The 15,028-nt window shown below is 51.2% G+C and overlaps 1 protein-coding gene across 3 annotated transcripts in view; it reads left to right on the forward strand.

The window, feature by feature from the left end:
- Positions 1–11,951, forward strand: part of NTF3 (neurotrophin 3) — a 66,390-nt gene extending 54,439 nt beyond the window's left edge. For 2 of the 3 annotated variants that reach the window (XM_036864734.1, XM_036864732.1), the window contains exon 2: positions 9,800–10,895. In XM_036864734.1, the coding sequence (XP_036720629.1) occupies positions 9,800–10,579 (780 nt within the window). In that variant the 3' untranslated portion in view covers positions 10,580–10,895. Of the gene's footprint in view, positions 1–9,799 lie in introns of all 3 variants that reach the window. The other variant, XM_036864733.1, reaches the window with a different exon arrangement.
- The last annotated feature ends 3,077 nt before the right edge of the window (positions 11,952–15,028 follow it).

The following is a 15,028-nucleotide window of genomic DNA, read 5'->3' on the forward strand; positions in this document are numbered from 1 at the left end:
ACTCTCTGGAAAGAGTTGGGAGGTGGTCTGCGGTACTGGCTAAAAGTACAACCTGGGGGTCACACAGGGGTCTGCATCCTGGCTCCACCTCTCAACTGATGCGTGATCTTGGACAAAATGACTTAATCCCTCTGAGCCTCAGTTTTCTGAGCTGACAAGTGGGCATGATAATCGTATCCATGAAGATTAATTGAGATGATCATGTAAAGTCTGGAGAAGTCCTCAGCATATGGTGCGGCTCAGTAAATACTAGCTGCTATTACAAGCGGTTATGATGACTGTGTCTGTGATGAAGGACAGCTTTGGGTCCACAGTGTTGGTGCCAGAATTCAGAGGACAAACTCTGGCTTGGTTTCTAGTCTTGCCCAGCTGCCCAGAGTGAGAGTCGGTAGATGGTTTGGGATTGGATCATAGTGTTTATGAAGTGCCTTCCACACACTTGGGTTCGGGTGGAAGATGGATTTTCTTCCTGTGTGTCCATTCCAGCCTCCCTTTGCAAGGGGGCACAAAGAGGCTCAGGAAATCTCCCGTGCAGACGCCTCTCCTGCCTTGCTTTCCTGGTCTGGCAGGGGATTCAGGTGAAGGACGGTGGCTGGGTGAGCCGTGGAAGGAGGCTTTGGCCCTCCGAGTCCCCAGACAGCGTGGTTTCCTGGAGAGGGCGTCCAGACCAAAGGCAGCCGTGGACCATCTGCCAGTCCCTCATCCTCGTGGAAGGAGGCTGGCTGTGGGCTGGGGGAGGCGTGAACGGGAGACACAGGCCCCATCGCCGAGCCTGGAGGAGAAAGGCTGCCATCTGACCGCACTCACTGCGGCCAAGTCCTCGTGAGGCCAAACCAGGGTGGTTTGGGGTGACCCCGGCCTCACTGCCGCTGCCCTGGCGGGTGCAGTCACACATCTGGGCATTGCCAAGGCAGCTGTGGTCTTGGTTTGGAAGAGGCATCTGGAGAGTGAATGAGAGTCCTGATTTGGGATTTCCCTTCGCTCCCAGCTCTCAAGGTAAAGCCAGCTTCCTTATTCTGCCATTTTGAGACCCATCCTTGGCTGGGTAGACAAAGTAGGTAATTGATCATCCTCATCATTATTTATCATAATTATTAAAGATTGACGGTCAGCAGCCTTCTGTTACAATTAGCTTACAGCTGGGTAGCACTTTACAGGTAATACATATGCTTGACACATCAACCCAACTCAAACACGAGGAGTACCTCTAGGACAAGAAGTTTCATTTGCTTGGGGAGGTTATTCTCTGACGCTAAGAGTTGAACGCCAGCCGTACCCGCAACTGGCTGTGTAATGGAAGCAACCTTCCCTTGTGTGTTTCCACACTTGGAAAAATGGAGTTAACCCAGATGCAGAAAATGAAACCAAAATCAAGATGTCTCAGAATATTAAATGATACAGTAATTTGGAAATAACTCGACTGTAACCCATCCTCATTTTGGGAGGCTATAGTGTGTGTGTGTATGCACACATGCACACACAAGCCCACCACAAACCCATGCATGTGCATCTTCAAGCACAGTGGTGAATGGGCATTAGTGCCCAGAACAAAGAAAACGGAATTTCCTAGATAAACACAGTTACGGCCGGTAGCTGGATTGACTCAAATTTTCTCTGCAGATTGTTCCTTGCCCAGCCTCTGGCCATGAAATGAGAGTTGGTAGGATGTAAAGGATAAAGTAAACCTGGGTTTCCTGGGGCTTGTGTCGGCATACCAAGCTCCTTTCAGATCTCTCTGCCAAGATGGGGCCAAGCCAGAGGGTTCCCTGGCCTGGGGAATAACTGTACTACCTTCTTCTCGGAGCTGTGGTGCACATTGTTTTGACATGTGCCATACCTTCTGTCTCTCACTACCTTGGGGCCCGATGAGTGGATGCTTTGAACAATGTAAAATTCCTCTTCCAACAGCTGTGAAAAAGAAACTCCCAGCTTTTTACTGCCAGCTCAGGGTGTTTAGCTTGCTTTTGGGAGACCGGCTCCTTGTCCTTTCAGGGGTCTCTTGTCTTCATTTTCTGACCTCCAAGAGGAACCAGTTTCAGCAGTTCCTTTCTGAGGGAGGTGAGTCACCCTTCTGAGGTCTCTATTTCATTTCTTTTCACCCTAGAACACACCTTCCTTGTTGATAGGTTGTCTTGTTTCCACTGGGAAGCCAGCATCCCCCGAAAACCGAGGACCTTGTCCTATTTCTTGGGCCAAGCGTTGTCTGTGTCAGTCGGTTTCAGAACCCTGAGTTAAGTAAGTTTCACTAAGAGGAACTCTGCAGAATGAGGGGCTTTTAGAGAACAGGGAAGGAATCCGTCTCCCTGCCTCTGCTGTCACCTGTATGGACTCTATGTGATGCAGACCTGCCCAGGGATCAGGGATCTCAAATGAGGTCTCACCAAATACAGCGGAGAGGTGATCCTTTTTGGTTGGGGGGCGGGGTGGGATTTAGACCATGCTCACCAGCATCTTTGACGACAGTCGTTGACTAGTTCTCTGATCTCGGCTCGATTTCTTACCCTCTCTAAAGCTCAATGTATGTGTTCTTTTTCTCCCTAAGACGGGGAAGAGTGGCCACCCTCAGAGGTGCAATAAGAGTGAGCGAGGTGGGTTTGAGGGATGCACGCAGGGCCGTCGGGGGAGGAGCGCCATGAACCCCCACACAGTCCAGTTCTTGCGACTTCATTTCTAATCCGCACCTTCCAGCCACCCCAAGTCGCTCCTTCCCTCCATCCTTTCACAAGCGTTTCCCTCCCTTGTTGGTTTTGGGTCCACCTTTCCCCCAGTGAGTTAACCTACGTGTTTCCAGTCTAATCTCATCCTGCTTCTTCCAGGCCGCCTGCCCACACGGGGGCTGGGGAATAATTGGTTTGTCCTCATCAGTGTTTGTAGCGCCTTCCCTTCAAGCGTCATCCGTGCGTTCCAATTAACCTGCCACTTTTTCCTCTCTCCTGCTTCCGGATCATTATTAAAGAGATTAACCAAAGCCAGAGGAGTCCCCAGCGGAGGCTCCACCGGGACGTGTCTCTCCCGGCTCCCAGCCTTGTCAGGGGTCAGACCATCTTCATGTGGCCCCAACTGACTCATTTTGAGGTCTCAGGACCCGTGTTCAGAACAAAGCCAATTTGAATTAATTTTGCAATTAAGACAGGAGAACAAGCCTGGCCAGTCCTTTTATATGGCCTTAGTTTAATGTTTCCACCACATTCCTTTCCTTTTGGTCATTCTGCTTTAAATCTATCGCCTCCCCACCTCTCTCTCTTTCCACTCCCTGATCGAGATATTAGGGTTATCTGGCAGGATGTGGTCTTTGGACATCTTAGCATTCATCAGAGACCAGGTCATCGCTGCAGAAATTCTCCAGAGAATTAGGTCCTTATGGCTACAATTGGCCAGTGTCCTCAGTCACCCCCGCCAGAAAGTGCACTTGCCTCCGGCGGAGGTGGCTACCCTGGACATAATGAAATCTCTAGAATTTGCATATTCAACACTTGGCAAGTAAAAAAGAAGTGCTTCCACCTTTGTTCTCACACCTCCTCCCCTAGGAAAGCTAGAACAGAGCCTTTATGCCTTCTGTGCTATTCACCCCATTTTCCAGCGCTGGGGCCAAACCCAGGGTCTGAGGTGGCACATTCTGTGCTCTGTATGAAGCAACGCGTGGGACAGGCACCTGCAGGGGCCTGACCTTGGAGGGCATCAGGCCCAGGAAGGACGGGAGGAAACTGAATTGTGTTTCCTTTCATGGGGAATCTGAGAGGAGGAAACAGGAGTGGTGGCCTCAAGCCCCTGGAAACTGCCGAGAGCTGCCAAGGGGCTTCTCGGGGGGGTGCTCGGCCTGCCGGGTGGAGCTGTCCTGGCTCCAGGCTTGGAAGCTGAGTTTCCTCTGGACTGTGTGAGAGCCGGGACAGACAGACAGCACAGGGCATCTGCTCCAGAGGCAGACGGCCATCCCGTCTGGGCTCTGCTGCTTGTTAACTAGTTATTAAACCTCCCCATGCCTTGGTTTCCCCATCTGAAATGGGAAATGTAAGTATCTACCTCCGAGGGGTTGTTATCAAGATGAAAGGGCTTCCCTGGTGGCGCAGTGGTTGAGAATCTGCCTGCCAATGCAGGGGACACGGGTTCGAGCCCCGGTCTGGGAAGATCCCACGTGCCGCAGAGCAACTAGGCCCGTGAGCCACAATTACTGAGCCTGCGCGTCTGGAGCGTGTGCTCCGCAACAAGAGAGGCCGCGATAGTGAGAGGCCCGCGCACCGCGATGAAGAGTGGCCCCCGCTCACCGCAACTAGAGAAAGCCCTCGCACAGAAACGAAGACCCAACACAGCCATAAATAAATAAATAATTAATTTAAAAAAAAAAAAAAAAAAGATGAAAGATGCAATGTATGTCAGTTCCCGGCAAGAACATCTTTGTGCTTGGTGACCCCGCTCTGCCCAGGCTACAAAATTCACTCGGTACACGTGCAACAAGCAAGGGCTGGGGGTTCATGGCCAGGCGGTGGCTCGCACGTGCCAGGGAGCTAGTCCTAGAGAGGTGACTTGGAACTCAGCGGTGATGGCCCCCATCCCCCGCGTGTGGCAGGACAGACCCTGGTTGCTGTGGCCTCAGACCCTGTACCACCGTCCTCACCGGCTTCTCTCCCATTTCAGCTGCTCCTTCCAGACCCCAAACCCTCTGTGTGTATTGTACACTGAGCCAAAAAGGAGGAATCAGAAATTGCTCTCTTTTGAGTATTTTGAGGGATGGTGAAACCTTGTAGGAATGTTGCTCCAGGGACTGGGAAAACACCATATGTGGGAAAGCATTTCTAAGCGAGCAAAATAGCATCTGCAAGCTGGTCAGGATCTTGGAAAACTCTGAGCGGGGAAAACGGGCACTGGGGAGAGTGCAGGAAGGGGTCTAACGGAGGTCTTTAACAGGTCTTTTTCCAATTATAGCCGAGAGGAGCCTGGGGATCCTGGCCTGCTTCAGAGCCAGGCCTGTATTTTCTTTGGGAGAAGAAGGCAGAGTTGATTGGCTTCCAAACCAGGCTTGGCAGAAACCCAGACAGAATCCCAGGCCAGGAAGCTGTGTAGGTCTTGCTTGTAGTAGGTGCTCATTCAGTAAATGGACCTGGAGACTCGACAACAGTGCAGCCCTGTGCCGGACGTCAGAGGCGGGGGGATGAGAAAGATGTGGCCTAGTCATCCAGGGGGAGCCATTCAGACAGTGATAACTCAGTAGGATCATTGCTTAAACGGGGGTCTCTATAAACTGCAGTCACCACTAGCGAAGGAGCATAGAAGTCTCTCTAAATTGAAACATGCACTGATGCGCCTTCCTGGTACTGCCTTTCCTCTTCCACTCCCCACTCCAGGGAATTAGTCCTCTGCTACCCGGTGTGTGTGCATGGAGGGCAGGCGTGCAGTGTCTTCTGCTGCCGCAGATAACTGAGGTTCATGTTCATCTAACCTGTCCAGTGGATGACTACGTGCCAGGCACGGTGCTAAGTGCTTTCCTAATGATGTCACTTTTCACCCCTGACCATGACCTTGATTATGCACCGGCCATGCGATCTCTGTTACGCTTAATCACCAAGGGTCCCCTGTCCCTCTCTGTGTCATGTAGCAGTCCGACCTTACACAGCTCGCTTTACACTGCTCCGGGTCTCAGTGTCCCTAACGGTAAAAACGAGGTGGTTCTCTATGGCCCCTCCCAACTCCAACATCTGTGTTTGGGCGAATTTTATTAGCGACATTCTTGGGCTTGCTCTCTGCGAAAAACCTGAAAGCAGATTATCAAAGTGGAGTCCGCAGGAAGCCTGTTTTAACACAGCCTTGCAAATATCTAGAAACACTTACCAGCCTGCAGATGATTTACTCCCAGGACTTATTCCAAAGTATCATGACGAGTTTTTGGACTTGATGGTAAGCAACCATTCAGATCCAGAAATGGGTAGGACCCATGCTAAGGGGCATTTGGGAATTTTTATATAATTCATTTTGTTCATCTGTCCCACCCCACCACCAGCAGTGCTGGCCTGATGTCTCTGTGCTGAATTTGTGTGCTTGGGACCCAAGGGGATACTGGGGTTTGCCTTGGGTCTCCCACAGGTAGATGGGATGGTAGGAACAGTCCAGCCTCTACAATTCTCTGTAGAGAACTGAAAAACAATAATAAATCAACTACAAGTCAGTCTGCTTTGTACGATCTGATCACTATGCTTTGGCGATTCTTTGCAATATCAGTGATGAAGTCTTCCTCTCTGATGATCCTGACCTCTCCCCCAATCCCCCACCTCCCAGGGGAGCAAGGAAGGCGGTCTCAGGAGCCTTTCCCATTGTCCACAACCCCGGGCCCTCCCTGCCGGGTTGCACTAAAGTCACAGCTCCCGTCCATGGCCCTGCACGCTGCACCCTGCCTCGCAGCACCCTGTGGGCTTTGCACATCCCTTTTGACCAACGATAACTTTCCGCCCTTACTTTCAAACAATTTCACCAAGACGAACTGTCTTAGTTCCTGCAGCCGGGGCATCACACAGAGTGTGGCGCTCAGAGAGGGGACCTCAAACTCAAGGTGTAGCGCTCTGTGGTTACCATCTTGAAATTCGGAAGAATTGTATTTCTGACTGTGGGTTTTCTAAGTGAGGTCCCATGGGACCATGGAGCATGCACCTGGGGGCCCCGAGCATTGCCTCAAACGTGGTCACACCTCCTGCCGCCATCCTGCCTGTGAGAAATGCTTGCCTTAGGCCCTGCAGACTAGGTAGCCACTTCTGTGCGTGGAAGGCAGGCGTTCCGGCCACCCTCGGTCCATCTCTGACTCACTGCACCCACTTTGTATTCACTGTGGTGTGGACTCAGGGGAGAGGCAGACACAAACAGGGAGGAAGGGGCTCCTGGCCTTGGAGGAGAGCGTCTAGGGAGTAAACCACGTCATGCCATGAGGGCTGTGACACCTGCCACCATGCCACGTCATGCCATGAGGGCTGTGACACCTGCCACCAGGCCACGGAGAGGCAAAGGAGGCCGGGCTGCCGCTATCAGGGGAGCATCACAGAAAAGTTAGCTTCTGAACCAGGCACTGAAGAATGAGCAAAATTTCAGCAGGAGAGGAGGCTGTGAGAGTGTGCAAGGTGAAGGGTCACATGGGCCGTAAAGCTTATTCAAGCGGCTCGTGAACAGTGAGTAGGGCTGGGGGGTGGGGCGTGGGAGCCCGATCATGACGTGATGAAAAGGAATGCTGGGCCCAGAGTGCGGAGTCCCCCTCTCTGCCCTTGTGTGCCTCTCCTCTGCTTTAAACTGCAGTCTGGGTTTTCCTCATCTATAAAATGAAGGAGTTGGATTAAATACCCTTCTCTTTCTTACATCTTTTGGTTCCATAATACAGGCCACCTCCCATATAGCAGGCCAATCCATCAACGTTCTTCCTACCGACTCACCCTTGCAATGACCTTACTAATCTAGGCGTGACTCTTACTGGACCTGGGACCTCCCTCCCCTCACCACACTTGATTGATTTCCCTGTAAGCAGGTAGCCTGCTTATTCTTAGTTGATAGTGGCTGGGCTTTTGGGGGGTTTCATAAATTGTTTTTTGATAGCCTCTCCATCCCAAATTATTTTATTACAGCTGTATTCTATTTTGGAAGGGAGAAGGGGGTGTAATTCTAGTTGCATGTACACCACACTTTTTGTGTTCAAGCTTGATTTTGTTGGGCCTGCAAGATTGAAGGGGATGTCACTCTTATGCAGAGTTAGGGGGGAGATCAGTTATCCTGTGGGAACCATTTTCCCAGGATAATACAATTCCTGGAGGCAATCTCTAGAGGTGGGCAGCACAGCTAGAATCCTTCTCTCAGCCTTGACCTTGAAGGAGTCAGTTGTCCAGAGAGTAGTTCCCATGCAAGGAAGACGGTCCCCTTATCAGAGAGACAGGTTGGGCGCCAGGAGGAGGAAGTTGGAAGAAAGTGACAGCAACGCTGTTGGCCTTTGGGGACAAGAGCGCAGTTCTTCCAGCGAGATGGGGAAAGAGTATGCCTCTGAGTCCCGGGAGCAAGTTAGCTCGGGCAGGCTCAGACACGGGTACTTGGTAAGCAGGGCCGATTTTCTATGTCTTGTGCCACATTTGTTTATTTCCCTTCTCTTCTCCCCCTGGGTTTCTCGAAATACCAAAGGTGAACCAAGGGAAGGATTTTATTTTCCATGCTTAGAGCTTTAAAGAGGAAATGAGAAAGGCCTGGGGACAGTAAGGTGGCTTCGATGGTGATTACAGGATGAGCACCTCGAGGCAAGTGGTGTGAAGCACGGGGCACGGGAGGGGTCATTAGTGCAGCCAGCCCTCCCCACCGGAAAAAATCTCCTTCCCATGCCAACCCTCGGAAAATCAGGGCTGTGCTCTAGTGAGGGAGAGACCAGCAATGAAGGTATGTCAAGATCAGCCCTCTCATTCCACAAGGACTCAGCAGAAACCCCAAGTCGAGGTTCTACCATGGCAACAGAATGAGAGCGTTGATGGGTTCAGATGCCACTGAAACAAGGAGACAGCAGAATTAGAAACAGAACCATTAAAAGGAACATTTCATAGTGGAAACTTAAAAAGTCAAACATGAAACATTAACAGGGAATCTTGCACTTCAGGGCAAGTGTAGCCCATTAATTTGGGCTGTGTCTCCATCTTCCACAGGTGGTGCTTTGGGGGGGCTGCCGTCTTGTGAAGAGGGTCTCTGGGGATCAGGTGGGCACCTTGGCAAGCATGTCCATCGGAGAGGTCGGCAGAGCACCTGACACTCAGGCCCTCTCACAGCATAGGTCGCAGCCCACGTGGTCATTTACAAGGGCAGGAGAACAGCTCTGCCAGGCTGGCCAAGAACAAGCCATCTCTGATGCTACGGATGTAGAAGCAACTGGCCCAACCCAACCTTGGGCTTGGCCCAACCTTGGGGTATCTGTCCCTTTGAGAGCTCTCAGGGGCTGCAGTGAAGGGGGCAAGAGAACTATGATTCTTGAGACAATTGCAAAGCCACTGCCACTGATACTTTTTTAATGAAAAATGTACGTACGCATTTATAATTTTCAGGTTCCATTTCTTCGTATTTTGCCGAGGTGGAGCGGGATGTGATCTTTTCAGGCTCAAGGCACCTTTAAAGAAGTGGCAGGAGACGTCCCTGGCGGTCCAGTGGTTAAGACTCCACGCTTCCAGTGATTCCACTGCAGGGGGCATGGGTTCCATCTCTGGTTGGGGAACTAGGATTCCACAGGCTGCATGGCACAGCCAGGAAAAAATTTTTTTAATAAATAGAATAAAGAAGTGGCAGGACGTCATCCACACACAGCAGAAGGCTGCAGATGGTAGACGTCAGGTGCAAAGGTGACAGGTGCCATCTGTCCAGGAAGGAGATGGAGGTTGAAAGACTGGAGTCAAGCGCCTCTTTGTGACCCGGGTCTTCGGGAAAGACCTGACTCTTCTAGGCTGTAGTCCTTCCAGCGATGTTCTTGGTTTCCTTGTGAGAAAGACGATTTTGCCCTCTCTCTCTTACACACACAGACACACCTCTTTCCCTCTCACACAGCCACGATGCTGGAGGAAAGATTGTTGAGGTGAAGGCACTTGGACATCTAGGAGAGAAAGGAGGGCTGGTAAAAGGCAGTATTTCCCAGGGGAAGGGGAGAGAAATAGACAGCCTCTGTCTCTGGCCAGTACAGGGGCGTTTTGATGCTCCCCTAGGATGGTGGTACCCTGCTCTCTCTCTTGCCTCACAGGGATCCTCAGCCTCTGGTTCAGGATGGCACGGACCCAGCGGCCACCACCTTCTGTTAACACCTATGTTTCCTTTTCAGATCTTACAGGTGAACAAGGTGATGTCCATCTTGTTTTATGTGATATTTCTCGCTTATCTCCGTGGCATCCAAGGTAACAGCATGGATCAAAGGAGTTTGCCGGAAGACTCGCTCAATTCCCTGATTATTAAGCTGATCCAGGCAGACATTTTAAAAAACAAGCTCTCCAAGCACATGGTGGACGTTAAGGAAAACTACCAGAGCACCCTGCCCAAAGCAGAGGCCCCCCGGGAGCCCGCCAAGCCGGAATTCCAGCCCATGACCGCCATGGGCCCCGAACTGCTGCGGCATCAGAGACGCTACAACTCCCCCCGGGTCCTGCTGAGTGACAGCACCCCCATGGAGCCCCCTCCCCTGTACCTCATGGAGGATTACGTGGGCAACCCCGCGGCCACCAACAGAACGGCGCGGAGGAAGAGGTACGCGGAGCACAAGAGTCACCGAGGGGAGTACTCCGTGTGTGACAGCGAGAGCTTGTGGGTGACCGACAAGTCATCGGCCATTGACATTCGGGGACACCAGGTCACGGTGCTGGGGGAGATCAAAACCGGCAACTCTCCCGTCAAACAATATTTTTATGAGACGAGGTGTAAAGAGGCCAGGCCTGTCAAGAACGGTTGCAGAGGCATTGACGATAAACATTGGAACTCTCAATGCAAAACCTCCCAAACCTACGTCCGGGCACTGACGTCAGAAAACAACAAACTGGTCGGCTGGCGGTGGATACGGATAGACACATCCTGTGTGTGTGCCTTGTCGAGAAAAATCGGAAGAACATAAATTGGCATCTCTCCCCGTATATAAATTATTACTTTAAATTATACAATATGCATGTAGCATATAAATGTTTATATTGTTTTTATATATTATAAGTTGACCTTTATTTATTAAACTTCAGCAACCCTACAGTATATAAGCTTTTTTTCTCAATAAAATCCGTGTGCTTGCCTTCCCTCAGGCCTCTCCCATCTGTTAAACCTGATCCTTGTAACCCGGCTCTCGGGATCCACCGCCCTGTAAAATCTGTGTACACCAGTATTTTGCATTCAGTATTGTCAAGGCCATGACTGTCGTTTTAGTAAACTTGTTAAAATCGGCTGATGTCAGAGTTGTGTGTAGACACAGTTATATCCCCCCTTCCGGGGATGCCTCATCGTTGATTCATTAATTAAAAGAACTGTTACCACCTCCGTTGCAGCGATGTTTGGCAGTTCGGAGCTGCACCCTTAATTCTGGCCAACAAGCTGGCTGCCCACAACCTACTCGCCTTTCTCTGCTGTCAGTTTTGCCAATTAGAGTTATGATTTGCTCCAATGTTACAGTCCCGAAACAATAACAATGAAGCTGGCAATTTTCGTTTTGGAAGTTTCTTTTCAGCACATTTGTTGTTTGGGGGTTTGAGATTGTTAAGGGTTGAATTTTTTTTTTTTTTTTGGCTTCGGTTTTTGTTTGCTTTTTGGAAGTGGTTTTCTGAGGCACATAGGAAACGTTTTTTAACTATTTGTAACAGAAATAATTGTGTGGTTACCCAGAAGCAGAAACGGATCCTGAGTCATCTGCACACAGAAGAGAAATGTGCTCCTAAGAGATTCTCTTGGAGCCCCGCCTCCTTTTCCTCTGCTGGTCCCTCTTGGTGCTGCAGGGGGAACTGAAAAAGGCTGGTGCTTTGGAGTCAGACCTAGGTTCAAATTCCAGCTACCCGCTGTGACTGTGGGCAGGGTTTTGAAGGCTCCCTGAGCCCAGGTTTCCTGGAGTCAGAGATTCAGATGTGGGTAGGGGTCTTGCCTACCCCACAGGTTGCCATGATTCAGCTATATTACTGCAGTAGGCGTCCCAACAGAGGGTAGATATTCAAGAATGGAAGTTCCTTATCCCTTCCCTCCCTCTCCTTACTTAGGTATTGTGTTCCTCTGTATCATTTTTGGTTTTTGGTGTTATTTTTTTTTTTGTTCTCCCGCCACCCAGCTTTATTAAGATATAATTGACATATAACATTGCATAAGTTCAAGGTGTACAGCGTGATGATTTGACACACGTATATATTGCGAAATGTTTACCGCAATAAGGTTAGTTAGCACATCCCTCACCTCACACAAGTGCCATTGTTGTTATTGTGAGAACGTTTAGAAGCTGCCCTCATGGCAACTTTCAAGTGTACACTACAGTATTGTTGTCTATAGCCCCCATGCTGTACGTTAGCTCCCCCAAACCTATTCCTCTTAAAATTTGAAATTCGTACCCTTGACCAGCATCTCCTCTTCCCCCACCCCCAGCGCCTGGCAACCAGACTTCTACTCTTTTCTTCTGTGAGTTCAGCTTTTTTAGAGTCTACTGTACATGAGCTCTGTATCATTTTTGGTTGATTCATCCCCTTAGATGTAAAAACCCCAATTGGAGGGAAATTTCCAGGTGCCTACTGATCCCAGGAGGGGTCCACAACAGCCGAGGGGTCACTTGGTGATGGCCACACCTGTCCTGCCAAGGCAGACGCTAGTGATGCCCTCCAAGTGCTTTTCCCCCTGGGAAGCAGTTCACCCTCCAGGGTCTGGAGCCTAAGGACTCCCATCTCCCATCTGGTCGGAGACGCGAGGTACCCACCATACCACTATGGACCCTGCATTACTGCCCTGAAACCCTGTCTGTTCGCTTCTCTGGATTGCCCTGCCTGCATCCAAGGCCCGTGTGTGCCCTCAATAGCTGGAGCAGCCTGTGCCCCGAGATCTGGCCTCCCGTAAAGGACACACATGCCTAACAGCGTCTGTGTCCCTTATGGGACATGACCCTTTTGAAACAGGCTTTGGTGACAAGCATCGTCAGATCACGCTCGATTCTGGATGCCCAGAACACGAGGGCAGGAAATGAGGAATTTACCACGTACCCACCACGTGCTGGCCAATTTCAAATGCTGCCACCCACCGTAAGTTGTCACAAATCCTTTGAGGTAGCCATTGTCATCTTCGGTTTACAGGTGGCGAAACTGAGGGTTGAGGCTTTAACCTGCCCGCGGCCACTGAGCAGGTAAGTGGCAGAGGGAGGGTGCAAATCCCTGTCTGAGTGCTGACGCTGTCCTGTCTCCTCATCTCTAGTACCTTCCCATCCCCTTCCTGCAGCCTCGCGTTTCAGAATGAACCACACAGGCCTAGGGAGATGGAAAGCTTCGTTCTCTGTGTGGAAACCTTTGGAAGCTCCCGCTTCATGAGCCCATGTCAAGAACACAGTAAACCCACCAATAGGATACTGGGAGTCTTATGATTGACCCAAGCCCGGTTCTCAGGTTGGAGTTAAGGAGCCCTTATGTTCCTCTTCTGGAACTTCTACTCCAAATGGGTTTAAGGCCTCTCTGGAAGGTCTGGGGAGACAGGCTTGGGTGACGGAGACCCCGGAGTCCAGCCTGGGAAGGCATAGTTCCTAAACAGCAGGGCTGAGTCCTGGACCCCACCTGGAATGGAAGGAGTTTGCCTACATGTCGAGAGCGAGTCTGGAGCAGCTTGCTTCCGGGGTAAAAGTGCAGCTCAGGGGAGAGCTGAGCCCGGGGATGATGAAAACAGGCCTGAAAGGAGCTCCGGGCTTCATGCTGTGGGGCAGCTCCATTTCCGTCCGCGTGCTGGGGAGCACAGCTCCCTTTCAGCAGCTATACTGGCATAAGAGGGCACCCAAGGTCTGCCAAAGCCAATGTGTTGGACTCACGGGCCAGGGCAGAGCCTTCCGCAAGGTCCACAGGAGGCCTTTTGCATCTCATGCACACGTTTGCCATTGAGATGATTGGCAGTTCAACTCACCTCTGAGACAGGAGGGCCTTGGAGGGCAGGCGTCTGGCTCCTGGAGATGTACTTGCTCTCTGTCATCTTCCCTCGTTGCCTGGCTTCTTGCTGGAGCTTCGCTAAGCAGAGACGTGTGTTGCAGGATGAGGAGCCTGACTGGAGGGAAGGCAGGTTCTGGCCCGGCTTTGTTGCCAGTGGCGGCCTGACCTTGGCTAACTCACCTGTCCCAAAGTGGGCATTTCAGCCTCCCGAGCTCCTACCGCAGAAAGGAGCACTATCCAGGCTGCCATTCCTCTCTTCCTGGATGGATGCCACGGTCAGAAGCTCTGTTGGCCATTGGTGGGGGCTTCTCTCTGCCCTTTCATAAGGACGCCCCCCTCTACAGGCTGTGTGAACTTGACCAAGTTACTTAACCTCTCTGAGCCTTTGTTTCCTTGTCTATGAAATGAGGATAGTGCCTACTTCATAAGATCATTTTGCAATGTAATGAAAATATCCAGTTCCTGGCCCATCAGAAGCCCCTTTAGGGTTACCTCTGGTGGTTAGGTTTGGGGAAATTTTCAGGAGCCTTCACTCTGGAATTCCGGTAGGAATTTCCCAACTTCACAGCGGAGGATTGATCCTAATTAAAGAGTCTTAATCAGCTACCCCATGGGAGGCAGTCCCCAGTTCACCCACTTCCCTTCCACAGATCTCTTGAACCCTGCTCAGCAGACCTACCAGCAACACACATGATTTTCTGAAGAGTGTGTGGATGGGTGGCTACGGGGTTTGTTCCTTCTTGCAAATTTATGGGACAGCTTTGTTCTTGTATTATAGGTCTGTCTGTCTGTCTGTCTCCCGCGTCCAACAACGCTTTCTCCAGGTTGGTATTTAGGGTTTGGCATTTTTGAAGATCTTGGGTGTTTTTCCCTCCCCCATCCATGCATGAGCATGTCTGCGTGTGTATGTCTGCTTTTTAGTTCATTTAGTCAGCGTGGAAACCCTCCACCAGGGCTTGGAGAAACCATACGCATGTATGTTATCACCTCCGAACATGTGTGCAGGAATGAAATTCGTGTCGTCACCTCCCAGCTACCTGGAGATTTGTCTGACTTCACCAGGAAGACGCATCCCCCAGGCTTCGAACTCGGATGGCCCCGGCCGTGCAAGGCCATGCCGGCTGCCCCGTGAGGCCTGGCCTTGCTCTTTTTCCACAAACCCAGGAAGAGCCGCATCCCCCGAGGACTGATTCTCTGACCTGGAACCTTCTTCAGCCTAACCCTCGTCCTCCAGGTTCCCAGCCCCAGATCTAAGGAGACCTCCCAAACTCCTTGCACTCGCTTCTCAAGTTACAGCAGGCCGGAGGGCTGCTCACGCGGCACACGTGTTTCACCACAGGCTGAAAGGCAAGCGCCTCTGGGTTGACCGGGACCCCCGGGGCTTTTGTTTGGTTCCAGATGGAGGGTGGCCCGGCTCGGACGAGCAG

This window comes from Balaenoptera musculus, chromosome 10 (assembly GCF_009873245.2).
Source record: "Balaenoptera musculus isolate JJ_BM4_2016_0621 chromosome 10, mBalMus1.pri.v3, whole genome shotgun sequence".
Taxonomy (NCBI): domain Eukaryota; kingdom Metazoa; phylum Chordata; class Mammalia; order Artiodactyla; family Balaenopteridae; genus Balaenoptera; species Balaenoptera musculus.